Source organism: Nothobranchius furzeri, chromosome 18 (genome assembly GCF_043380555.1).
Source record: "Nothobranchius furzeri strain GRZ-AD chromosome 18, NfurGRZ-RIMD1, whole genome shotgun sequence".
NCBI lineage: Eukaryota > Metazoa > Chordata > Actinopteri > Cyprinodontiformes > Nothobranchiidae > Nothobranchius > Nothobranchius furzeri.
This window is the reverse complement of record NC_091758.1, coordinates 20726967-20753991: the sequence shown is the minus strand read 5'-3', so window position 1 is coordinate 20753991 and position 27025 is coordinate 20726967. Positions and strand designations below refer to the sequence as shown.

The 27025-nt window shown below is 43.6% G+C and overlaps 1 protein-coding gene and 1 long non-coding RNA gene across 3 annotated transcripts; one reads left to right on the top strand and one right to left on the bottom strand.

Annotated features, from left to right (window-relative positions):
* The first annotated feature begins 792 nt into the window (after window positions 1-792).
* On the top strand, window positions 793-23103 carry coq8ab (coenzyme Q8A, genome duplicate b). 2 transcript variants are annotated; one of them, XM_015969550.3, is made up of 16 exons: window positions 793-932; window positions 1155-1298; window positions 7656-7946; window positions 8031-8097; window positions 8972-9043; window positions 14653-14787; window positions 16633-16718; window positions 16803-16943; window positions 17023-17104; window positions 17252-17345; window positions 19399-19540; window positions 19629-19736; window positions 19822-19887; window positions 20881-20967; window positions 21514-21642; window positions 22462-22598. In XM_015969550.3, the coding sequence occupies exons 2-15, from the start codon at window positions 1194-1196 to the stop codon at window positions 21625-21627; spliced, it is 1590 nt and encodes a 529-aa protein (XP_015825036.1). In that variant the 5' UTR covers window positions 793-932; window positions 1155-1193; the 3' UTR covers window positions 21628-21642; window positions 22462-22598. The 2 variants fall into 2 exon arrangements, with proteins under 2 accessions (XP_015825036.1, XP_015825034.1); XM_015969548.3 differs by lacking the exon at window positions 21514-21642 and having other exon boundaries at window positions 22462-23103.
* LOC139063927 (uncharacterized) lies at window positions 20231-20940 on the bottom strand. Its single transcript, XR_011517253.1, has 3 exons — window positions 20836-20940; window positions 20438-20513; window positions 20231-20359 (listed from the first exon to the last, which is right to left on the bottom strand). It is a non-coding gene; the product is annotated as an uncharacterized lncRNA (long non-coding RNA).
* Window positions 23104-27025: the final 3922 nt, after the last annotated feature.

The window sequence follows — 27025 nt, the reverse complement described above, 5'->3', positions numbered from 1 at the left end:
ATCAGTACAAATCATTTAACATTTTTATTATGATGTTTTATTATATTTAGATTAGAATAGAACAGAACAGAACAGAACAGAATAGAATAGAATAGAATAGAATAGAATAGAATAGAAATGGGGAAATTCAATCATTACAGCAGCACATACAAAAGGAAGAAAAATAACAAGATTACAGGCAGTAAGCTTGTGACCTTCAACCACTTAAAACAACAAATAAAAAGAAAATATTGGTTTACAGAACTATGCAGCATAAGGGACACAGACATGTATTGCACAAGTACAGTATTGAACACATACTGAATATTGCTTTGATGTTACTGTGTACCAGGATAATGCCAGTACCAGTTAAACTGAGTTTACTGCGGTGGGGGTGAATGATCTGCAGTAGTGTTTTGTTTTACATCCGGGATTTCTCAGTCTGCCGAAACTGTCCATTTAACACGTTCAAAGGTGATTTAAAGAGTTAGTATTTCATCAAATGTCTTTCTTTTGTCTCAGACTAGTAAAACATACATTTTGTGATTCCAAAATCAGAACTAAAGTAATGCTCGTAACGCATGAAAAAAAAAGATTGGCGGGAAATCCTTGAACGCATCAGGCGTGCAGTTCACGGACCGCCCAGAACAGCGGACACGTCAGCGCTCCACGCAGGCAGCGGGGCAGCGACTGACAGTTTCTCCAACCAGTGTGACGCTTTGTTGATGGTCGAAGCTCGCTGTTGAACTTTGTCTCATTGGACAGTGTTTGTTCCTCCTGGATGATCTTGCACCTCGTTGGACGTGTCGCACCCTGCTGCCGTGGAGTTTTTTAAGGAACCGTGTCAAGTCCCAGGTCTTGTTGTTGTCCGCTGTGCAGCTCTTTTTGCACAACAATGCTCTCCGGCCCTGCATGCTCTCTCATCTGAGACGGCGTGGTTTTCAACGCATCTGGTGAGTTGACGCTGTTTTTTGAAGTTTTAGGTGTTCTACATTCGCTTTAAAACGGGTTACCTCCCCGTTTATTATTCGAGAGTTGCTTTTAAAGCCGCAGCTCGTGTTTCTGCTCTTTCGTCCGCGTTTAGCCTAAAGACGCGTGTGCTTTGTTTATCTCGTAAGCATGGGCACATTGACTGTTGTTATGGCACTTGTGCGTTTTTCCTGGTGCACTGGCAGAGCTGAAGCTGTTTGGGTCAGTTTCAACCGGGAAACGTCATGACAGGTGACTCTGTGGTCTGGAGAGGTCTGAGATGGGTGAAGGCAGCCAGCAGAGCCCCAACAAGCAGTCTGCTACACCTTCACCCCCCTGGATCAGCAAGGGTAAGAAGCTAGTTGTCGGCCCATCTGCAGACTGGGCTCGTATTTCCAGTCGTGCAACCTAAAGACACAATTATCTGTGCTTCTGTCACCGTCAACAGCACAAAGGTGGTGATTAGCTTTATCAGGCAGATGCTGTAGGGGTCAAAAACAGCAGGAGAGCAGCTCAAAACTTGCAATGAAAGCATAAAGCTTTAAAAAAATAGTTGTTGGTAACTTAATCAAGGTCAGTTTAAAATCAATAACAAGTTACCGTTGCCCTTGACTCTGTGTGCTGGGGACCTAATGGGGTCCACTACCCAATCTAATAATAGTTTAGGGCCTCTTTGACCCAACTGAGTACGGTGGTGTCTTACTGACCACAACACAAGAACAATGATCCTTGCAGTTTGGTTTCTCCAGAAGAAATTATCTAACTTTACAACATCACCAGCTGCTGTAGGGTTTAGGTGGATCCATAGTTTTAAATATTGTCACAAGTGCACTGTAAAAACTAGGGGTTGAATTTAATGAAAACAAAACAAAAGGTATGCCATTCTAGTTTAAAGAGACTGTGTTGCCTAAATAAGTTTTGAAAGAGCGAGTTATCTCAGTTTCTGAGTTCAAGCAGCTGTGTAATACCTTTATTGCTATTACTATTTAATGTAGTTTTCCTTGATAAGCTTTTAAAGCAGATGTGTGTTTTTCCTTTATGAAATTAGAGAGTTCAGATGCATTGTCGGGTTAATTAAGTTTTCTTTTGGAGTGGTTACTAAGGGAGCAATATTCATAGAGGAGTTGAAATCATTGTGCTAGCCTAGTTGACATGTTAAAGGCTTCTCGGATTGAAGTATTTGGGGAGTTTTTGTTGGAAAACAACTGTCAGTGAGGTTACATTAACTGGAATAAATAGTTAATTGAAACAATTCTTTCCTTAGATTAACATGGTCAGCAACTTTGACCCATAATGTTACAGAAAAAGGTCTCGTCCCCCTCTACGGTAAATTGGCTTCAGGTAACCGACTCGCAAAGTTTTGCTTATATTATGAATTTCTTAAGTTTCTAGAGAGTTTTCTTGTTTATTTTTGGTTGAAATTGTTGGCATCACTTGAGTGTAAGAAGCAGTTAATATAATGTAAACAAACAGTATGTGTAACTAACTCAAACATTATATATAAATAGTGGCTTTCTTAACTGATAATTAAACGCAGAACCTTTAGAAATAGCATCTTTTTCTCTCTTTAAAGTGACAGTGTGTATTTTTTCTGGCAGTAGGGGGTAGTAGATACCTAAATCATTGCAAGCAAGCAGTATTTTTGTGTTGGAGTAAGACCTTACCAAGGGATGCCCATTAGGCTCAAAAAGCCCTGGTGAGTGCAAAGTTTAGCAAAATAACAAGAACACCAGACTCCCTTTCACCAATGGCAACGGGTGAAGAGGTAAATGTGTAAAACAACATTTAAGAATGTCGAAGTTTTGTAACCCATTTGTTACAAATCAGTAAATGCATTATGTCTTCATGGGCTGCTGTAGAAGGAAACATGGCATCTAATATGGCGTCGCCCAGAGACTTAGACCCACTTTCATGTATTTTAGACCAGATTTTTAGGGTTGTATGTTACGAAGCCGCCACTATTTTTCAACAACTGGGCATCATTTCATTAATTTTCAACAAGATTTTGATGGATATTTAGAGGAATTAATGGTAAAAACTACACATTGTTAGCCTGGCAAGCCAGACTAAGTAAATATATTATTTATTTATGCAGAACCTTTAGAAATAGCATATTTTTCTCTCTTTAAAGTGACGGTGTGTACTTTTTCTAGCAATAGGGGGCAGTAAATACCTAAGTTGTTGCAAGCAAGCAGTATTATTGTGTTTGAGTAAGACCTTACCAATGGATGCCCCTTGGTAAGGTCTTACAATATATGACTAAAAATTATGTTATTTAGTCTAGCAACGCTCCATTGACGGCTCTCTGTCGTGCGGCGTGTTCTACAGTTGTCTTTCAAATGATCACCGCTTGCTAATGGACTATGAGCAACGTGACATACACACCGCAACTGATGTCGATAAACGAGGCGGTCCGCTGTTGAAGAAGACGAAAATACATCCTAAGAAAAGAACTTAAAAGGAACCCAGGTTACAAAACCTTGTGGTTCATATAAACTAACATTTATATGTTAGTATCATTTGTATTAAAGTGGTGTAAAAAACCTTCTTAATGTCTTCATTTTAATAAAATTTATAAAACATAGTTTAACTTGTAGGTCGCCATTGTTGTTAGCGCCGCAATGCACTCTGGGTAGTGACGTCATTTGGTTGTACCTCGGTTGCACTGGCCAGCTTTGGGGCTCTGTGTTGACTGTTCAGCGACATAAACATGTCATCTGTTCAGCCTTTTCAATTTGAACCGGAGCGAAACATTATTGAGGACATCACTGACGATGTTTCACAAAATGAGCTTCAAAATGAAGAGCAAGAAGGGCTGGGTGAAGTGAGTGCAGGACAAAACCGGTGGTGTGTGTGCTGCAAATGCGTCTCCATGGTAACCAGTGTTGGGAGTAACGTGGTACAAAAGTAATTAATTACTGTAATGCATTACTTTTTGCTGTAATGTGGTAATGTAAGGCATTACAGGGAAAGAAAATGGTAATATTTACTCTGTACAATTGTCAGTAACGTGGTAATTACAATGCATTTTTAAACCCAGAATCAAGATGTGGGTTTCCTAAAAATTCAAGTTGCAGGACGCCTGAAAAAAGATCCAGTATCCACATATATGACGTCATTTATGGACTCAGCTTTGTGGGCATTCTATGAGCAGAGAGGATGCAGCGGCAATGGCTCAAATACTCCAGCTGCGTCCTGCGTGCGGCCGCTGTTATATTCACTAAATCGCTCCACCAAAACAAAGTCATTCATTTGCGATCGTTTATATCAGCCCATATTTTCTGGTACTTCATGTACTTTTCAGCTGAGTTCATAATCTGTGCCCCGGTGATTTCATCTCATTGCTGCTGGAGCGCAGCGCGTATTAAGCTTCTTCTTTTTTTTTTGTGTTCGGTAGATCCCTTTGGCTGATTAGTTAGAAAGTAGGAAATCTAGGAAACGGATTTTCTGGAAGACTGAGAAAACATGCAGCATGCAGGAAGGTTAGAGGGAGAAAGAGCCGGAAATTATTCAAATAAAATCAAGAAAACAAAGCAAAGTGCTTGAAAAGAAAAAAAGTAGGTAGATTTATCCCCAATACACATTTTTACCAGTGGAAAGCAATAATATATAAGCATTTAATATTTATACATGTGATAGAATCAGATCACCCCAGAAGTCAGTCCCACATCCAGGGCCGTATCAAGGCATTTGGGGACCAAGGCAAATATAGGCTTGGAGCCCCCGCCACCTCACTCCCTGCTCAGTTAATATAAGATGGCAGCATGCTGAGAGTACAGATTGTTGTTGCTTTTATTTAATAAACAATCATTTTAAAGCATATCTGACTGTTTTTAACAACAATCCTAGCTCAGACACCACGTCACTTTCCACATATATGTCATGAGCTCACTGAGCGTCACATGACCAGATTCATGTTGAAGTTGTTTTGTGAAAGTAACTTAAAGTAATGCAAAAGTAGTGTAATGCCTTACATTTTAAAATCAGTAATATTGTTATGTAATGAATTACTTTAAAATGAGGGTAACAAGTAATAAATAATGCATTACAGTTTTGAAGTAACTTGCCAAACACTGATGGTAACTGAGAGGGAGAGTGTTTGTTGTCAAGAGCTCACATTTTTGTCAGCAGAAGTTAACGGTAAGCTATCGTGTGATCAAACGTATTCAATTATGAATGATTTTGGAGAATTTTAGCATCCAGAGCTGTCGTGTGCTTCATAGATGATTAGGATACTCAGTGAAGAAGAAGAAAGTATCATTTCTATAGCGCCTCTCAGGATAAAAATCATGAGGCGCTTCACAAAAACAAAAAATATAAAAAAGCATTTAGAAAATGTTTAAAATATATTTAAAATGAGCAAAAATAGGCAATTGTGATTTAAAAAAATGTTAAGAAAGAGAGAGAGTGAATAGGAAAGAGGGAAATCAGTGGATCCTGAGGAAGGTGGAATAGGTGGGGAGAGCAGAATAAAGAGAGAGTGGTGAAGAAGGCCATACAAAAGCCAGTTTGAACAAGTGAGTCTTCAGCTGGTTTTTAAAGGAGTTCACTGAGTCCACTGATCTCAGGCTCAGGGGGAGAGAGTTCCAGAGTCTGGGGTCCACAGCAGCAAATGATCTGTCACCTTTAATCATTTTTGCAGATATAATATATTTGGAGAACACTGCATTGCTACACTTACTGCTTGTTTTACTGACGGGAGAAGTGAATATCTTTGGTGTGTTCTTACTGTGTTTAGTTTCTAATTCCATTTTTGGTTCTTTTTAAAACACAGGAAAGGTTTTTCTTTACCTTGCTGACGTACGTTTCATTTGCCGACTGCAAAACATCCTCAGAGCTGACGCTGGTGGTGGCGTCACTTCCTACTCCGTTTATCCGCGGGCAGCAGAGGGCGACAACGGCTGACTTCTTTATTGTACTTTCTGCTTCTTGTTTTGCTGCTCTTGTGGGTTTTCGACTTGTTTTATTTTCGCACTCCTTTCTACGTTCTATTGTTCGTGTGTTGAGTTGGTGTCCGGTTTCTCCGATGTATGTTTTATTGCAGAGTGAAACCGGATGCCAACTCATCACACGAACAATAGAACATAGCAAGGAGTGCGAGAAAGAAACAAGTCAAAGACACACAAGACCAGCAAAACAAGCAGAACACACAATAAAGAAGTCAGCCATAACAGATCACTGCACAAGAGAAAACCATATAATGGACTGGGACAACACAAGGATCATAAACACCCGAACAACAGAAATACAAAAGTTGGATAAAAGAAGCTACAGAGATAAGGAGACGTGGATGTGGGACCATGAACAGAGACGATGGAGTTTACTTATTGGATCGTGCATGGGACTGCACCATTGGAGAGGGGAGATCGGGCAGCAGAGGAAGTTGTCGCCCTCTGCTGCCCGTGGATAAACGGAGTAGGAAGTGACGCCACCATCAGCCTCAGCTCTGAGGATGTTTTGCAGTCGGCAAACAAATCGTACGTCAGCAAGGTAAAGAAAAACCTTTCCTGTGTTTTAAAAAGAACCAAAAATGGAGGGAGAGGTGAATGTTCAGCTTCATCCGTGATGAGTGACGTCTCTCTCTTTAAAGTGACAGTGTGTATTTTTCTGGCAATAGGGGCAGAAGCGGCAGCTGCAGGAGCGGGTTGTCGGCTCAGGAGCGTCCAGCATCTCTTGTCCCTCCGAGGGCGTTTAGGCTCCTTGTGTGGGAAAATGGTCGGTAAAGCATTTAGTTTCTGCCTTCTCTTATACCCAGCCGCTCTGGTGAGCTCTTTAATTATTTTTGGTCGACTATAAGCCTCAAACGCATCAGGAGAAAAATGTTGGGAACACAGCCACGGATCTTTTGGGAAGTTGTGTCCATCCAGAGGCATCTTCCCACTGCTTTCTCCTCTTCTTGCCAGTGGGAAAGCTGTGTAAACTCACATCACCCCCCTTGTTGCCCTCTGACTGGAAATTACATCCAAAAGCAGCACAATGTGGCATTTTACTTAATTATTAATGCGGTGAGCGCGTAAACAAACACTAGCGTCAATAGTTATTCGTCCAAGTGCAACCAATATACGTCATCGCCCCCAGAGTGCATTGCGTGCAGAAAACATGGCGTCCTACGTATGTCAAAAAGTGTGCTAAATATTATAGTTTTATAAATAAACAGCAATATTTTGTGTGTTTCTAACAAAGTCGTTTGGTACAACAGAAAACTTGTGGCTTATTAGGGCATACACGTCCTCCTAGCCAGAGTTCCTTTTAAGTACATCTGTCTGCTCCTGATTCTAATAAAGCTCAAGTCCAAATAGTCCAAATTTGATGTAAAAGTCGTTTCAAACAAGCTGTCGCCATTTTGTTCCACTATGTTGCATCATCCCGCCCATCAGACAAATAGAGGGCACTGATTGGCCCACAAAGCAGATAGAGCACTGATTGGCCCACCATTATGGACCATTCACAGCATTCTATGTGTTTGAAACCCCTCTAGAAAGCTGTGATTGGCCGACCAGAATGCTGCTAGGGGCTGCAGAGGTTCCAATGGAGCGTTCCTAGACCAAACTTTGCAAAGCAAGAATTTGGTCTGGTTCACTAGACTAGCACACTGTCACTTTAAAGAACTACAGGTTAAAGTAAAAATAGATCAGTTTTTTCTAGGTTTTATTACTTTTTATGCAATTTTGCAAAGTGCTCTGACACTTGACTGGTGTTTTGTTCAGATGGAGCATTGCCTCCACAGACTCGCATCAGCGCAGCTTCACAGATACTCAACCGTGAGCGCTTGCTTCAGCTCCGGCTTCTCTGGAGGTTTAAACGGCAGTCTGGGGACGACCGGCAGAGGGTTTGGTGCTAAACATGTGGAGTACCACAGGAAGTGGCCGTGCCAGCTGTTTTCTGGTCAGACGCGCCAGTTTAACCAGGACGGCTCCACAGTGGGCCGGCTGACGTCAGACGACATCCAGAAAGCCAGAAAAGCCAAGAAAACTGAAGCCAAGGAATATAAACAATCGGTAGCATCTTTATTTTTTCATTAGCCACAAAATATCTGAGTGTTAGATTATTATATCAGAAGCGGCGGTTTGTTTTTATTGTAGCTCAGCGACCGTTCCAGAGAGAGGAAGGTGCCCGTCACACGGATAGGACGGCTGGTGAATTTTGGAGGTAAACGTTTGTTTATTTTCTCTTTTAAGTGGTAGTTTAGTGACATTAGTCTTTCTGTAAATGTAACAAGAAGACTGTAGGTGTAAAACCTTATAATCTATGGTGGAGAAAACAGAAAACAAGACCTAGGATTCATTCACTGTCCAATTCATTAGGTACATATTGTTTATTTTTAAACAATTTTTATATTGTTTGATTTGTTGTGTGCATGCATGTGTCCATCCTTGATAGTTTTTGGGAAGATACAAGAAAAACAGTTTTATAATTTATAATTGTTTCTGGATAATTATTAGTTTTTCTAAGAATGGATTCAAATTTAGTCATTTTAGTGACCTGCAATCTAAAAAAACTTTTAGGAGATCAAAATAATAGAAAACAGTTAACATTTGTTTGAGATCCTGTTATTATTCTTGGTAAAAGCTGAGCAAGCAAGTTGTGCAAACGAATTCAGCAGAGCTGGCACTTCCTCCAGAGCTGCAAAGGCTCATGAGAGATTGGAATAGGTCAGGTCAGTGTGGTGGAGTTTGAGTAACACACCAAGAAGTTTGTGATTAGGCCAAAACACATTTCTATTTATTCATTCTTAATTTCATTGGGTGAAGGTTTATGGCTTTTTTTCATAGATTTAGTCCATTTAGGATGATCTTGTGGTCTGACTCAGCGGTTTTGTGGATGTGCTGACTCATTCCTTCCCACCTCAAGTATCAGTAGGTGAGGAAAAGTTTCCAGTACGTGTCTGAGGACCTGACTATTCTAGACCGTGCTCACTGACCGTTATTAACCCCTGAACCCCAAAGCTCAATGATCTCAATAAATAGTTTAAATATAGCTGTTTATTTCTGGATGTTTTTCTGTAATAATTTCCTTTTTTCAGGCCTGGCATTTGGACTTGGACTTGGAGCGCTTGCAGAGGTGGCGAAGAACAGTTTCAAACCCAAACAACAAGGTAAAACGATGCAGGCGCTTCATTTAGTTGGACTGAATGCCAGTTAGACTGAAGTGAAGTTACTTTTTTAATGTGAAACAACATAAATGCATCAAAGCTGAAGTAGGTGTGAAGGAACGTAAGACTTAATGATGGGATCGGATCATATTCTGGACACGATGTGCCTTCCTCTGATTGAGTCCCAGTTCTGACGTGTTTACTGATAAACTCTGAGCAGGTAGAAATGTGTTCTGTCTCTATCTGAGGTAAGACATTCCTGCTGCTGCTGCAACGTCTCGTTTCCCAAGAACATGGATTTTTCTCAATAACTTTCTTTTTAGCATTTATTTTTTTTAAAAAAGCTGGGTCGTCTGTGTCCATCCTTGGGTTTGGTAAGAGAAGTCAGTGGGGGTTTGTGGTCCCATTAGCAGGAAATTAAAATAATTTGAAAAATAAAAGACAAATACTTTGTTTTATTCTCAAACTTCTCTCCTTGTGCCTGCTTGTGCCCATGGAGGGGTATAAAACTCACATTGTAGGTGGATTTCTGCTGTTGGACAGCTTACGGCTGTACGATATTAGGAAAACCTGCAATGCACATTAACAGTGATTAATATTGTCATGACGATATGACCTGCAACAAATAAACACTTAACTCAAGATCAAAAAATCAAAAACATAGACATTTTAAAATGGACAAAAAATATCATGAAAAATGGGAAAAGCAAACATTGTGATCAAAAGATGCAAGGATAGGGAAATCAATAAGAAAAGGCAATCAGTGGATCCTGGGAAAAGCAGTATCAGCAGAAAGAGCAGAACAAAGCTAACTCAGGTGTTTGCTAGCCACCCAAATGAAGTGCCGTCTGCCTAGGGGGTGTGGATCAGACCAGTAAGAAGTTCAGAGGATCTTTCATTGATGAACTATCAAGGAGTCGGAGTACCCGGCCCGGAGGGTTACCGGGGTCCCACCCTGGAGCCAGGCCTAAGGTTGGGGCCCGTGAGCGAGCGCCTGGTGGCCGGGCTTTCGCCCATGGGGTCCGGCCGGGCCCAGCCCGAACCGGATACATGGGCTCATCCAACTGTGGACCCACCACCCGCAGGAGGAACATGAAGGGTCCGGTGCAGTGTGGATCGGGTGGCAGACCTTGGCGGTCCGATCCCCGGACAACGAAACTGGTTTTTTGGACATGGAACGTCACCTCGCTGGCGGGGAAGGAGCAGGAGCTTGTGGCAGAGGTTGAGCAGTCCCGGCTAGATAAAGTCGGACTCACCTTGACATATAGCATTGGCTCTGGAACCCAAGTCCTTGAGAGGGGTTGGACACTTTCCTTTGCTGGAGTTGCTCCGGGTGAGAGGCGGAGGGCTGGGGTTGGCTTTTTTTTTTTGCTGGGGGACTTCAATGCTCACGTGGGCAATGACAGCATGACCTGGAGGGGTGTGATTGGGCGGAACAGCCCTTCTGATCTGAACTCGAGTGGTGTTTCGTTATTGGACTTCTGTGCAAGCCGCAGTTTGGCCATAGCGAACGCCATGTTCGAACATAAGGATGCCCATCGGTACACTTGGTACCAGGGCAGCCTAGGTTGCAGGTCGATGATAGACTTTGTAGTCGTATCATCTGACCTGTGGCCGTATGTTTTGGACACCCGAGTGAAGAGAGCAGCGGAGCTGTCAACTGATCACCACCTGGTGGTGAGTTGGATCAGATGGCAGGCGTAGACCTGGCAGACCCAAACGCATAGTGAGGGTCTGCTGGGAACGCCTGGCAGAAGAACCTGTCAAGACGGTCTTCAACTCCCACCTCCGGCAGAGCTTTGACCGCGTCCAGAGAGCAGTGGGGGACATTGACTCCGAGTGGGCCTTGTTCCACTCTGCGATTGTTGAGGTGGCTGTTGCTAGCTGTGGTCGCAAGGTGGCCGGTGCCAGTCATGGTGGCAACCCCCGTACCCGCTGATGGACACCAGAGGTTTGGGGAGCCGTCAGGCTGAAGAAGGAGGCCTACAGGGCATGGCTGGTCTGTGGGTCTCCAGAGGCAGCAGACAGGTACCGGATAGCCAAGCGGGGTGCAGCAGTGGCAGTTGCTGAGGTAAAATCTCGGGCGTGGGAGGAGTTTGGTGAGGCCATGGAGAAAGACTATCGATCGGCTCCAAAGAGGTTCTGGCAAACTGTCCGGCGCCTCAGGAGAGGGAGGCAGCAACTCGCTCACACGGTTTACAGTGGGGATGGGGAGCTGCTGACGTCAACTGGGGCTATAGTCGGACGGTGGAAGGAATACTTTGAGGAGCTCCTCAATCCCACCTACGCGCATTCCGAGGAGGAACCAGAGCCGGGAGACCTGGGGATGGACTGTCCAATCTCGGGGGCAGAAGTTGCTGAGGTAGTCAAACAACTACACAGCGTCGGAGCACCAGGGGCGGATGAGATTCGTCCTGGGTATCTCAAGGCTATGGATGTTGTAGGTCTGTCGTGGTTGACGCGTCTCTGCAACATTGCTTGGTCATCAGGGGCAGTTCCTGTGGAGTGGCAGACCGGAGTGGTGGTCCCCATCTTTAAGAAGGGTGACCTGAGGGTGTGTTCCAACTGTAGGGGGATCACACTCTTCAGCCTCCCTGGAAAGGTCTACTCCAAGGTACTGGAGAGGAGGGTGCGATCGATAGTTGAATCTCAGATAGAGGAGGAGCAATGTGGTTTTCGTCCTGGCCGTGGAACTGTGGACCAGCTCTTTACCCTTGCAAGGGTGATGGAGGGTGCATGGGAGTTTGCCCAACCAATCCACATGTGTTTTGTGGATTTGGAGAAGGCTTATGACTAGGGCTGCACGATATTAGGAAAACCTGCGATATTCAATAACAGTGCTTAATATCGCGATATTGATATTACTTGTGATAAATGAACAAATACTAAAGTATGCAGTGTTGATGTCGTCTGGCGTGTGACGTCTGCTCTGGGTTCAAAGCAAACAAAAACTAATGCATGAATTCCATTACAACATAACATTTTTTATTGAAAGAATATGCAGCTGCACCTGCTACTGTATTAGCAGCAAAACAACAAACTGCATGCATGCAGTTTCTCAGTGACTTTAAAACATCACCACCACTATAAAACTTTTTCTGATGCTCCAAATACAGAAAAACATCCCTTACCAGGGTTTTTTGAATAAATTAAAAAATCTGAAAATAAGTTTAAATGTTAAATAATATTTAACATCACTTACATGCAACAGGAAATTCTCTCATTGCTACTGAACATTTTGTCCACTTGTGTGGTTATGATATAAGGCTGTTGCTGCAATTGGAAAGTGAACTGTGCTGGGCCAAACTAGGAGAAAATTAAGATTTTTTAAGGGAAAGAGAAAAACAATTGTCTACCTTTCAGAAGAGGAAATGGCAAAAAACTACATGGAAAATATGTGAAAACGTTTGGTTTTAACCCCTAATTGAACAAGTTTACCTAGATCTTAAAAAGCAGCTCAGATGATGAAACTGCAACTATGATTCTGATAGCAAGCTAACAAATTGAACTAGCTTCTGACTGACAGTTTATGTGCAGCAACAAATCAACTATCCTGATTAACAAGGTTATAAAAGCTCATGAAATGAAAAATCACTTTGATGTGTGGGGGAATTTTTCCAGGCCCTCTTTAGCAAGGTGGTACATGGAAGGAAGGAGAGTGCTGTAGCCTTTTAGCTGGAAGCTAACTGGAGTCTGGGGCTAACATCACCACCCGGTGGAACACTAGCAACATGAAGGTGGGTTGGTTCACCGGCACGTGTCAGCCCGGTAAAAATGATTAATGACACCGAGCGGACTCACGTTCACGTTTGAAAGCAGCGCTGATTCAAGAAACCTCAGCACAAAGTGCGCTCGTTGCTCTGAGCCAGCATGACGAACAAGGGAACAGCACCGCTTACTCAGTTCGGGCGTTGTTGCTTTCCATCCTAAGGGTCTACTTAGGGGGCGGGCGTATTACGTGAACTGATCTATCTGATTGGCCGCGTAACAGAAGGGCTACGTTTGATTGGTCAAATAATACTTCCGCGTAAAAAACAGAGCTGGTTTACAAAAAGCTGATGTATCACACAGATGGAAATGTTTGAACCAAACATTTATTGCCGTTTTTGGCATGCTTTGCGATGGCCTATCGCACATCCTGTTATCGCGATGATGATAATTTTTCGATTTATTGTGCAGCCTTACTTATGACCGTGTCCTCAGGGGCACCCTGTGGGGGACACTCCAGGAGTATGGGGTGGGTGGCTTTCTGTTAAGAGCCATCCAGTCCCTTTACCAGAGGAGCGTGAGTTTGGTCCGCATAGCCGGTAGTAAGTCGGACCTGTTCCCGGTGAGGGTTGGACTCCGCCAGGGCTGCCCTTTGTTACCGGTTCTGTTCATTACCTTTATGGACAGAATTTCTAGGCGCAGCCGTGGTGTGGAATATGTCGAGTTTGGTGGCAGGAGAATCTCGTGTCTGCTTTTTGCGGATGATGTGGTCCTCCTAGCTTCATCCAGCTCTGACCTTCAGCTCTTGCTGGGTAGGTTCGCGGCCGAATGTGAAGCGGCTGGGATGAGGATCAGCACCTCCAAATCTGAGACCATGGTTCTCGACCGTAAAAGGGTAGCTTGCCAACTCCGGGTCGGGAGAGAGGTCCTACCTCAAGTGGAGGAGTTTAAGTATCTCGGGGTCTTGTTCACGAGTGAGGGTAGGATCGGGAGATCGACAGGCAGATTGGTTCGGCATTTGCAGTGATGCGGACGCTGAGCCGATCTGTCGTGAAGAGGGAGCTGAGCCAGAAAGCCAGGCTCTTGATTTACCGGTCGATCTACTACGTCCTACTCCTCACCTATGGTCATGAGCTTTGGGTAATGACCGAAAGAACAAGATCACGGATACAAGTGGCCGAAATGAGTAGGGTGGCCGGGCTCAACCTTAGAGACAGGGTGAGGAGCTCGGACATTCGGGAGGGACTCGGAGTAGAACCGCTGCTCCTCCGGATCGAAAGGAGCCAGTTTAGGTGGTTTGGGCATCTGGTCAGGATGCCTCCTGGACGCCTCCCTGGGGAGGTGTTTTGGGCATGTCCTGCCACCAGGAGGCCCCCCGGGTCGACCCAGGACACGTTGGAGAGGTTACATCTCCAATCTGGTCCGGGAACGCCTTGGGGTCCTGCCGGAGGAGCTGGTGGAGAAGGCCCGGAAGAGGACGGTCTGGAGCTCCCTAGTTGGGATGCTGCCCCCGCGACCCGGACCTGGATAAGCGGAGGAAGACGACGACGATGACTTCATGCTTACGTTTGATTGACAAAATGCATTATTTGTAGCAAACATCTGGGCTGACCATTCATTGCGTTTTTCTCTGTTCTTTGCGATACGCGTATTGCATATGCTGATATCGTGATGATGATACATTTGCGATGTGATGTGCAGCCCTAGCACTGCTGCTGAATATTTGAACACATGAGAAAATCGGCATTATTATTTGGTCCAGAAATCTGTTAGCAATTCCAGAGGTCAAATATCTGTTTTAACTCCAAATCCTTGGGTTAGGTGGGACAAACTCATTATATTTTCTTAAATACTTATTTGTGAACCATCTGTATTTAAAGGATGTGTTTGTTTTCCTTTTCCAGTTTTTTCAGGAAGCAAAAAGGCCGTTCTGGACTCCAATCCTTTCCTGTCTGAAGCTAACGCTGAAAGGATCGTCCGAACCCTCTGCAAAGTCCGGGGGGCCGCTCTGAAAATAGGACAGATGCTCAGTATTCAGGGTGAGGGAGACTGGAAAACGTTTGAATCACAAAGCTCCACATCACGGGCCCAGCTCCCAGTCCAGTTGAGCTGTTCTGGGCGAGAGAGTTTTAACCGACTCAGAGGTCCGTCAGCACGCTTGTTGTTTTATCTCCATCCTCGTGATGATTCAGTCAAGTGAGTGTCATGTGAAAAAGACTTAATGTCTGAAGGAGATTCCTGAATCCTGCCTCAACTTGTTCCCAGATTCCAGCTTACACATCTACCCGCTGGCCAGTTGTGGCAGAACTAAGGAAATTATAAACCTCTTTCACGAAAATCAGGTCATTTAGAATTCTTCTTTTACTGAGCTTTCTACCAGATGTGTTAGCGGCTCGTAACGTGACAGATGGGTCCCTCACCACTCCTGGGGAGGGTAACAATAGTTTTTTATTCCCTCCATTAGTACACAACTGCTCTTCATGTGAAATGGGGAGTCAGAGATGGTTTCATAGCTTTTCCCAGTCTGATGAACATCATCAACACTTTGCTGAGGTCCTCCGTAGTCTGTTCCCGCCATGATACGCTTCCTTAAACATCCGTGTTCTTTACCACAAACGGAGAATTTCATATGGAACCATTTTCATCAATAACAAAATGACCAAGTGAAAGATTTTTTCATCTTTTTCTAACTGGGTTCTCCATCTGTTCAACTGGGTTCTCCCTATCTGTTTAAGTGGGTTCTCTATCTGTTTAAGTGGGTTCTCCATCTGTTTAAGTGGGTTCTCCATCTGTTTAAGTGGGTTCTCCATCTGTTTAAGTGGGTGCTCCCTATCTGTTTAAGTGGGTTCTCTATCTGTTTAAGTAGGTTCTCTATCTGTTTAACTGGGTTCTCCCTATCTTTTTAAGTGGGTTCTCTATCTGTTTAAGTAGGTTCTCCATCTGTTTAACTGGGTTCTCCCTATCTGTTTAAGTAGGTTCTCTATCTGTTTAACTGGGTTCTCCCTATCTGTTTAATTAGGTTCTCTATCTGTTTAACTGGGTTCTCTATCTGTTTAACTGGGTTCTCCCTATCTGTTTAAGTGGGTTCTCTATCTGTTTAAGTAGGTTCTCCATCTGTTTAACTGGGTTCTCCCTATCTGTTTAAGTAGGTTCTCTATCTGTTTAACTGGGTTCTCCCTATCTGTTTAACTGGGTTCTCTATCTGTTTAACTGGGTTCTCCCTATCTGTTTAACTGGGTTCTCCATCTGTTTAACTGGGTTCTCCCTATCTGTTTAACTGGGTTCTCCCTATCTGTTTAACTGGGTTCTCTATCTGTTTAACTGGGTTCTCCCTATCTGTTTAACTGGGTTCTCCATCTGTTTAACTGGGTTCTCCCTATCTGTTTAACTGGGTTCTCCCTATCTGTTTAACTGGGTTCTCCCTATCTGTTTAACTGGGTTCTCCCTATCTGTTTAACTGGGTTCTCTATCTGTTTAACTGGGTTCTCCCTATCTGTTTAATTAGGTTCTCCATCTGTTTAACTGGGTTCTCCCTATCTGTTTAACTGGGTTCTCCCTATCTGTTTAACTGGGTTCTCCCTATCTGTTTAACTGGGTTCTCTATCTGTTTAACTGGGTTCTCCCTATCTGTTTAATTAGGTTCTCCATCTGTTTAACTGGGTTCTCTATCTGTTTAACTGGGTTCTCCCTATCTGTTTAATTAGGTTCTCCATCTGTTTAACTGGGTTCTCCCTATCTGTTTAACTGGGTTCTCCCTATCTGTTTAACTGGGTTCTTTCTATCTACTTTGAGGACTTTCAGGTCATGTTCAAGCAGAAATTTCCAGCTCTGCTTGTGATCCAGTTTCAGCTTTTCCTATCTTCCCTTGTTTTCTCCTCCACCAGACGACGCCTTCATGAACCCTCAGCTGGCTAAAATCTTCGAGCGCGTTCGTCAGAGTGCTGACTTCATGCCCTCTAAGCAGATGATGGTACAGTCTGAGCTGAAGTCCTGATCACTAAACACAGCCACCGGTTCCCTCTGCATATCAGATCCTGTTTTTTTCTACCCACAGAAAATCATCAACAACGATCTGGGTCCGAACTGGAGGGACCAGCTGGAGTACTTTGAGGAGAAGCCGTTTGCAGCTGCCTCCATCGGTCAGGTGCACTTAGGGAGGTTGAAGGATGGCAGAGAAGTGGCCATGAAGATCCAGGTGAGCGCAGCACAAAAACAACCTTCAACTGTGACATAATCCAAGAAACTCAAGAGAACAAACTCCATGTTCCCATCAGTACCCTGGAATTGCCAAAAGCATCAACAGTGACGTTCGTAACATCATGACGGCTCTGAGTTTAAGCAACGCTCTGCCTCAAGGTAAAACCTCTGCAGCTCTTTATCGTTCCTCTGATAACAGCGGCTATTGTGTGACTGGATCACATCTGCTAATGTCTATATGCTAACCTCCCACCGTTCCTGGAAAGCCGTGATTTTCTGCTCTTGCTTTGAATCTTTTGGTTGTAGGTTTGTTCCCCGAGCATCTGATCGAGGTCATGAGTCATGAACTGGCCCTGGAGTGTGATTACATAAGAGAGGCTAAATGTGCCCGAAAGTTTCAGTAAGTTCTGCATTATTCCTACAACAGGAGGGTTTCACATTTACGTTTCCTATCAGTCCTGGTGGTTCTTACTAAAATCATTAATTATTACAGATTAGTTCTACGTTTGGTTTATGCTGCAGCTTTTCCTGCTCAGAGCTACCAAACAGGACACCTCGCATTAGCTGACCCCTCCACTGCCGGAGGATATTTAGAGGTGGAAAAGTTACCTTCTACCCTCTAAAAAAACAAATGTTCTTTATTTTATGGTCTTTAACTTATTTATCAAACGTTCTATATATCTGTGATGCCGAATTCAGAACCAAGCAGCATCTGTTCTGTTTGTGTTCCTTTCCTAGATCAGGTCACCGGTTCAGCAGCTTGGAGAAGTGAAACGTGTGAACCGTATAGTAGTAATCACAGCGAGGTGGAGTTTGGTGTTTATCTCCACAAAACATTGATGAAAGTCGATCCTGAACAGATTTAAATGAGGCGAAATTTTTAAATGAAAACTGCAGATGGTAACGGTGTTCTGCCCAATCACCATACGTTGTCAGATGGGCATACACGTATTACAGCACATGCACGTTTGACAACACACATACGCTGTCAGATCATCACAGGTTTTTTTAAGCTGTGTGACACTTTGATGGGCCAGCTTACTTATCAGATCATCATACACGTTGTTTTAGTAATCGCGTGACATCCCGAGGGCCCGTTTGACCCGTCAGATCATCATACACGTTGTTTTTAACAACAGTATGACTTTGTTGACTGTATGCTGAACTGACGGCATCTTCACAACATAGCGGAGTTTTTGCTGAATGTGCTTAAACTGCATGCATGCTGCTCTGGTACGTATGGTGCTCCGTCAGAGCAATAGCTCCTGTCTTTAGTTTTATTTATTTTTTGTTTTTGTTTTATTTAAAGAGAAGAAGAAAGTATCATTTCTATAGCGCCTCTCAAGATAACAATCACGAGGCGCTTCACAAAAACAAAAAAATGTAAAAATATAAAAAAGAATTTAGAAAATGTTTCAAAAATATATTTAAAATGAGCAAAAAATAGGCAATTGGGATTAAAAAATGTTAAGAAAGAGAGAGGGTGACTAGGAAAGAGGGAAATCAGTGGATCCTGAGGAAGGTGGAATAGGTGGGGAGAGCAGAATAAAGAGAGAGTGGTGAAGAAGGTCATACAAAAGCCAGCTTGAACAGGTGAGTCTTCAGCTGATTTTTAAAGGAGACCACTGAGTCCACTGATCTCAGGCTCAGGGGGAGAGAGTTCCAGAGTCTGGGGGCCACAGCAGCAAATGATCTGTCACCTTTGGTCTTTAGCCTGGTGCTGCACAACCAGTAGGCTTTGATCACTGGACCTCAGGGACCTGCTGGGGGTGTAGGGACTAAGAAGATCACCAATGTAAGATGGTGCTTGTCCATGTAAGGCCCTATAGACCAGAACCAGGCTCTTGAAATGAACCCTGAAGTTGACTGGCAGCCAGTGAAGCTGGAGGAGAAGCGGGGTGATGTGGGTGTGTTTGGAGGACTTGGTCAGAAGCCGAGCACAGGCATTCTGAACCACCTGTAGACGGTTCAGGGAGGTTCTGCTCAGACACGTGAAAAGAGAGTTACAGTAGTCTAAGCGTGAGGAGATGAAGGTGTGGATAACTGTCTCAAGTTCAGAGCGGGACAGAATGGGAAGAGGAGTGGAACCTTGTTGCTGAGATGTAAATTGACAGAATTTTACAGATTTACTTCAACGGTGTCCCAAACCATCAAACGTTGATAAGGTTTGAAGGCGTCCTTCCTCTGAAGGAGGACTCTAGCTGTGCTTTTATAGTCCAGGAGGCTCTTATTTTGGAGGAAACGCTGAAGTAATTAGCAGGAGAGGAGCGAGGTCTCCCTGGGAAGGTGGTGCAGCGCTCAAACTGGAGACCATGTTGGGTTATGATTGATTACTCCACATGTACGACTTTGCTCTGCAGCTACAAACAGTTTTAACTTGTTGGCATGAAGCCAAACAGGAAAAACAACAACAGTTTGGGAGATTTTCACTAACAGGCTTCCTTATGTGTCAGAGAGCTGCTGAAGGACCACCCTTTCTTCTACGTGCCTGACGTGATCGACGAGCTGAGCAGCGAGCGCGTCTTCACCACAACCCTGGTGTCTGGTTTCCCCCTGGACCGGGCCACGGATCTCCCCCAGGAGCTCAGGAATGAGGTAGACCTGGAGCTCGCTGAACCACCCTGACAGTTCTGCAGAGAGGAGACGTTTCAGTTTACTCGTTTCATCTCTCTCCTCCTGCCAGATCTGCGAGCAGATCCTAATTTTGTGCCTGAGAGAACTTTTCGAGTTCAGATTCATGCAGACGGATCCAAACTGGTCCAACTTCTTCTATGATCCACAACTTCACAAGGTGGGTTTAATTCAAAGCAAAACAAACACGACAAGTTTGAGGCTCCCTCCTCTCACTGGGATGTGGTTTGTTTTCCTGTTGTCAGGTTGCCCTGTTGGACTTTGGAGCCACGCGAGAGTTTGACAAGAGTTTCACTGACGCCTACATCGAGGTGAGCAGATGTAGAAAAGTGTGTGTTTGCTTCTTTTCCTGCTAGAATGACAGCAGGCTGCAGGGTTTGGGGACTTTTGTCTCAAGATCCAAGATTTCTAATTACAAGAAGCAACTCCTCTTCTCTTCTAATGACAATATCTAAAGTTTAAAGAAGGACGCAACATAAAGACCTTCAAAATGAAGCAGATCTAAAGTTTTCCTGAAGAGTTGTGTGGAAGACCTCCGCTCCATAGATGCATACCCACAAACCCAGCGTACAGACGGTGAATTATCCAGCGTTCATGGACGTGACTGGTCAGCGTGATGAACAACGCGGCTCTTTGTTTAGGTCCATTTTAGCCGGAATGCAGGATAAGTAGGAACAGCCAGACTTCTGATGGAAACCAGAGTTGTCTGCTTTTACAATAATTAACTAGTGAAGGAGAGTTGCCCGCTCTGGTATCGCTCCTCTGATCTGGTCTGACCGGTTGCTGTAAACAAGTCGTTCTGTTATTTATCGAGCTTTCTCACTAATTACTTAGATTAAGCACATTGCAAGTTCCTCTGACCTGGAATTATTTGGTGATGTTGAAGTCCTTTAGCACCATCGGCTGTTCTCTAAAGCAGTGGTGGGCTGGTGGAGGCCTGAAAAGTTAACAAAGCTCGTTTTTCAGTCGGTTCAAGATGTTTTGACCGCTTTCCTGAAGGTGTGGATTGATGTGAGGATCAGTCTCAAATCTACGTTTTAGGTTCTGGAAAATGAAATCCTAATATTAATAATAAATGTTTTACTCCTTTTTAAATCCCAAAATACTTTATTGAAATGTGTCCACAGAGGTGACTCCTCTTGAGAATTATAAAGGGAATTAAGTCATTTTGAGATTCATGATTATAAACTTACAAAAAAAAAAACCATCAGATTAAAATAATTTCCCTTCCTTTCTTAATATCCTCTTTTATAACAAACCATGATTCTGAAGTTCTGTCTGCTTCGGTTTTGTTCTCCCATCAGGTCATCAAGGCGGCTGCAGATCAGGACCGAGAAAAAGTCCTGCTCAGATCCAGAGACATGAAGTTCCTCACGGGATTCGAGTCAAAGGTAAAAACCAAACCCACACCAGGATCTTTACCATCCACAAACAAAAACAGAGCTGCTGTCAAACATCTCATCACATTTGGGGATTTATTGACCCCTAGTGGGCCACAGATTGAATTACAGCAACAGATTATTTCCTCCTACTTTCTGCCTTTTTTTTAAACTTTCATTTCAACTTAAAAACGTTTTCCTGTTAGACAGCTCACGTCGTCACCTTATTCTGTTCATTTAATTTATTTTTTTATTTCAAATGATGTAATAGTGAGAGGTCAAATGTTTGACCTGATGAGACCAAATCAGTAAAAACAGGAACTCTGTGAATCTTTTACTTCCAGAATTGACTTATTTAAGGAGGTGATTAGGGTCTAAACAAACTGCCATGCTATGCTACATTTAACCTGTGCACGTTTTTACCGCGGTCCCCGGAGATCGCTGTAGGAGATGAGATCTCATCAAAGGTCTTGATTGATTTTATTAGGGCTGAACGGTTTTAGTTGTGATTTTTCTGGCAGAAATTTAGATTTCTGATTTTCTTCAACAAAATTCAAGAATTCCAGTCCTGCCCAACAGTCTGGTGTGTGTGAAGTTGTGGACACAACAGATCCTGGGTCAGTCATTCCTTTCCGGAACTGCGCTGCTCTGGGCGGCTGCATGTTGGAGTAGCTCTGTTGACTATATGTAAGTTTTGCCTTTTCTTGGACATTTTTTCTTCTAGTTTCTCAAGAAAAACTGTATTTTTTTTTGGACATTTTACTTTTCTGTTTCTGGTGCTGTGAAGCTGGGAGGATTTTTACTGCTATTTTTTAACTTTTTTCACTTTTTGAGCATTTGTTATGATGCGTAACCATGGCAACAAGCTGTTTACAATGGGGAGCAGCTGATCTAACATTGGAAAGGCTGAAATAACACCTCAACTGAAGCCACAAATCCCAAATGAGCTTAAATGCAAGAAGCGTGGGTGCAGAGCGGGAGCAAAACGGAGACAGAGAAAGAGGAAATTCAAACCATCTCTTCCATCGATCATAATGGGCAATGTGAGATCACTGGCCAACAAGATGGAGGAACTCCAAGCCCTTTCAAGGACTCAGCCAGAGTTTCTGCAGTTTCGGAACCACTGGAGGAGATAATGTAAAGAAGGATTCTCCAGAGAATCAAGAAAATGATGGACAACCCTGAGCATTCTCTTCACAAGACTGTCCGACAACGGAAGAGTGTCTTCAGTCAGAGGCTTCTTCAGTTTCGCTGCAACACTGACCGCTACTGGAGATCCTTCCTGCCAGCAGCCATTGTAATATACAACAACTCTTTGATGACTTGATTATTATTATTATTCTGAGCTACTACAGCAATCAGTTTCCCTCTGGGATTAATAAAGTATTTTTGAATTGAATTGAGAATCTGTTGTGATCAGAATCCAGCCTAACGTTTCTGCAGCTTTACGTACGTTTGAAGGTTTTAAACTAACGGCCTTATTCACTCGCTCTGTTCTGCTACAAGGCGATGGAGAACGCCCACGTGGAGGCGGTGATGATCCTCGGAGAGGCCTTCTCCTCAGAAAAAGCCTTCGACTTCGGAGAGCAGAGCACCACCGAGCGCATCCACCAGCTGATCCCGGTGATGCTGAGGGAGCGGCTGACGCCCCCGCCGGAGGAAACCTACTCCCTCCACAGGAAGATGGGCGGCTCCTTCCTCATCTGCTCCAAACTAAAAGCTAAAATCTGCTGTAAGCACATGTTCCAGGAGGCCTACAGGAACTACCAGAGAGGCCTGGACCCCTAGCGAAGGACCTCTGTGGTAACTCAACCCAAAACACTCCTGATGACTAGTTTAGTTTCTTAAAGGTCTGCTCCGACTCAGAGAAAACTAAGACGGCATCGGAATATCTGCCAGTTAAGAACCCTTAATTATTTGCTCTCTGTAACGAGTAAATAATGAATCAAGTCCATGTTATTGTACTGTATCCCCTTATCGCTCTGTGCCTGTAGAGTCCGAGGGACAAATGAAAACGTGGATCGTGCATTCTGCTACGCTGGTCAGAAAAGTGCCAAAATAATTCATGTCAGTCAAACTTTCAAACGTTTAGCCAAATTTCTAAATCTAAAACGCACCGACATGAATGACCAGATCAGATTCTGAATGTATGGAGAGGATGAGACACTATTAGAAAGGACGGGTTTCCTGTTTGTGAATAAATCCAAAGCTGAAAGAATGATTAGAAAGCCTTAATGCGGCTCTAATCTGTAGTTAAACATTTGGTTTGTTTCAAAGAAACAAAAGAAAAATAAAATTGTTAAAACAATTGTTGTCGATGGAGTTAAATGACCCACTCTAAGTGGGTGGCGGCGGATTTCTCTGCCTTTATGTCCCTTATGGCTTATTTCTATTCTAGAGGAGTTTTAACCTGCAGCCTTTGTGCAGCAGGTGAAACGAGTAGGAAAGTAAAATCTAATGAAATAGTTATTTTGCTTCTCAGTGGCACCCTTAGCATTATAGAGCGATTTAGTTAGTTTTTTGTCTGTCTTAATTTAGCTTTATCGTCCATGGAGGTAGAGCCTCTGCAGCTCTTGAACGTATCGTGTTGATGCCGATCAGACAAACAATTTTTGCACCAGTTTCTTTTTTTTTTACAAGGTGCCAGCCATCCAACTCTGAGCCTGAGTGAAAACAAAAAGTTGTTACATCTGCCAAAAAAAACTCTTCTCCAAAGGGCTTAAAGCAAAAGTGTGAATTGTTTTGTAATGATTTCATTTTTAATAAATTTATAGAAACAAGTAAGTTTCAGCTTGTGATCATTGGTTATCAGGTGTGGGTTTCCATTTGATTCTACGTTTAAAAATCTGAATTAATACGGAGGTTTTCAGCCCAAACGCACCAATAACACTCCTGAGGAGGACCTGAGTCAGCATCGTCATCTGCAGAAGCAGAGAAACGCTTTTACTAAACTCTTGTTTGATTGGTGATGTCTGGTTCTAGGTGTTTAGGATTAGAAGTGCTCTTCTGTTTTAAAGATCTATTTTAGCCATTTTTTATTACTCTGGATTAGTCCTACCTCTGGTCCGTGGAAAACAAGCAAGTTAGCTTTGTTCTGTCATTCCCTCCTGGATCTGCCACCTTCATGACCAACTTAAGGATCTTCTTTCTCTTTGGGGTCGCCACAGCGATCGATCTGTCTCTTATTTAGTCTTTTTCCAGCACGTTCTGAATTCTATCCACTCCGACATGGATCATCCATATCTTCACCTTTCCCCCACTGGACCGCTCCCAACAAAAACGAAATCTACAATCAAACATCTAAATAAGAATCAAACGCATCATCAGAGGCTCTAGATACGTCTGAGTCGTTTCTCCGAATCCATACGTTAAAGGGATACTAGGTAGTTTTGCTTGCTTTTAGCACCCCTAGTGTCAAGTTATTAATGATCTGTAGTCAAAGCAAAAGTAAAACTTACCTCCTTGTGTCTTCGTCTTTTTACCACCTAAATCTAACAGCTGAAATGTCTCCTCAGTCTTCATTGGTTTCTAGAGGAGCGGTTCATCACTAAAAACAAATCAGCTGTTCTCATGTTCGAAAACATGCAGAAAACATGCTGCAGTGCTAGGTAACAGCACTCTGAAGTTGCAATTGCAGAATTCTGGCCACAGTATTCCGACATTTCACCCTGTAAAGGGTCATTTTAGCACATGTTGGCTCAAGAAAACTATTTGAAATTATGAAAAAGTTGCGTAGTATCCCTATAAGCCGTAATACGTTTAATCGGGATTCTCATGCTGTCTGGAAACCCACCTGCTGTAACCCTGATGTTATCTGTCAGAGGGGAGGCTGCAGGAGCCGGTGGCAACAAGGTCTGGATATTTTCACCAGTGTTTATTACATCACAAAACCACGATCGCTGCTTTGGTTCCACATGAATGATTTTATTACATTTAAAACAGCAGGAACATTTTGGGAATGTTGAATAAAATAAAAAAAAAAATTGAAATCTAGTTTTCTTAGATTCTAGATAAAACGGGACTGTTACGGCTACCAGCCTGGCCGGTGAGATTCAGGAGCCAGGATCACCCAGCCCCGGTGATCACATGGGCGATCAGCCTGACACCGCCCCACCTCCTCCTCTCTTCCAGGCTGCTGAGGAGCACAGCTGAGCTGAGTCCTGCTGATTACCAACACCTGGATAAAAAGGCTGTGCCTTCAGCAGTCTGGGAGGCAGCAGTGCAGGGGTTCTGCTGTCCTCCAGGTCTCGTTTTGGTTTAACCCCTTCGTTGTGATGAGTTTTAACTTTGGTAGTTTTAACTCTGAGTGATCCAGAGGGATTGTGTTGAAGGTTAACTTGGTGACAATTTTATTGAATTTGGTTTTAAACACCTTCGGTTCGGTAAAGCTTTTAATATAAGTTTTTACCAGGTGTTTTTATAGTTGGTAATTTGTGTGATGTTAACCTTTTTGAGAATTTTTAGAACCGCTGCTCCTCCGGATCGAAAGGAATCAGTTGAGGTGGTTTGGGCATCTGGTCAGGATGCCTCCTGGACGCCTCCCTGGGGAGGTGTTTCGGGCATGTCCTGCCGGCACGAGGTCCCTGGGTCGACCCAGGACACGTTGGAGAGGTTACATCTCCAATCTGTTCCGGGAACGCCTTGGGGTCCTGCCGGAGGAGCTGGTGGAGGTGGCTGGGGAGAGGACAGTCTGGAGCTCCCTAGTTGGGATGCTGCCCCCGCGACCCGGACCCGGATAAGAGGAGGAAGACGACGACGACCCCCTCCTTCACATTTTAACATAACTTGTCGGGGACGTAACAGGGACACACCCACATAATAATTGCCCATTAAAACTTTTGGCACGTAGAACTTGTGGCACTTATTAAATACATGAAATGCTAAAATGGTCTAAATCCATTCATACATACATCCATTGTCTGAACCCGCTTGTCCATGTAGGGTCGCGGGGGGGCTGGTGCCTATCTCCAGCGGTCAAAGGGCAATCAGGTAGGGTACACCCTCGACAAAGTGCCAGTCCATCACAGGGCAAATGGTCTAAATACAAACATTACAATTACAGATTTGTTCAGAATACATTCGAACAACGCAAGAAAATCAAATATACATAAAACCAGATTAAAATCATGAAAAAACTGAAAATCTACATACAAAACATTTACCAGTAAAATTACAATAAAGATGTTTTTGGTGCATCTGGATCCCATCAGCAGAAATCTGTAAAAACCGACGGCCAGTGTTAATGCATGAACAGGCGTTATTAGCACCAGATGGATGTTCGGCCTCACATCCAGTGAGCTTAAACACTAGAAACTGCTCTGCTGTTTAACAGATACCACTTATCTGTGTGCTGCCTCCATGTGGAGCTGGTCAGATTAGCAGAAAGATGGCCGCCTCACAAATGCACACGATTAGGTCGGCTTCTTGTTTAATGTTAAAAAAAATACATAAGCTTCTCGTTCCTGATTATAGCCCCATTTTAATCCCTCCATCCCACACTAAGCATCCTTGGACTCCCGCTGGAGGAGACAAGGACGTACCAGCTTCTTCCTGAGATAAGACCAGCCCAAATGCAGCGTTCAAGGCCACTACACTAATCTGTACAAAGCACGTAGGAGGTTGCTGAGCCACAACCAAAGAATAATCTCTATGCTAATTTCATAAACTTTAAAATCTCTATAACCCGTTAAAGAATAAGTGAAATAAACAAAAACCAATTAAAAGCAAGTAAAGCATTAATTCAAAAGGTGACTTAAAATAACTAGTATCAATACAAAACCCAGCAGTGAGGTTTATCTTAAAGGAGCCAGTCCATGCAATTTTAAACCTCTGAGAGCAAAGGTAGGCACAGTAAGTAATAAAATCTTACTGTTGGCACTACTGAGGGAAATGAAACTGTCCGTTTCAGTCAACCACACCCCCAGCAGCCTGAGCTCCACACATTCATTATATAACCCACGAAGCATCACGGGCCACAACAAAGTAATAAATGAGAGTAAAGCGTCCTTGGAAATGGCACCAGCACTCCGCCCACGGCTGCTCCAACAAAACGCGTGTGCAACTGGCTGCT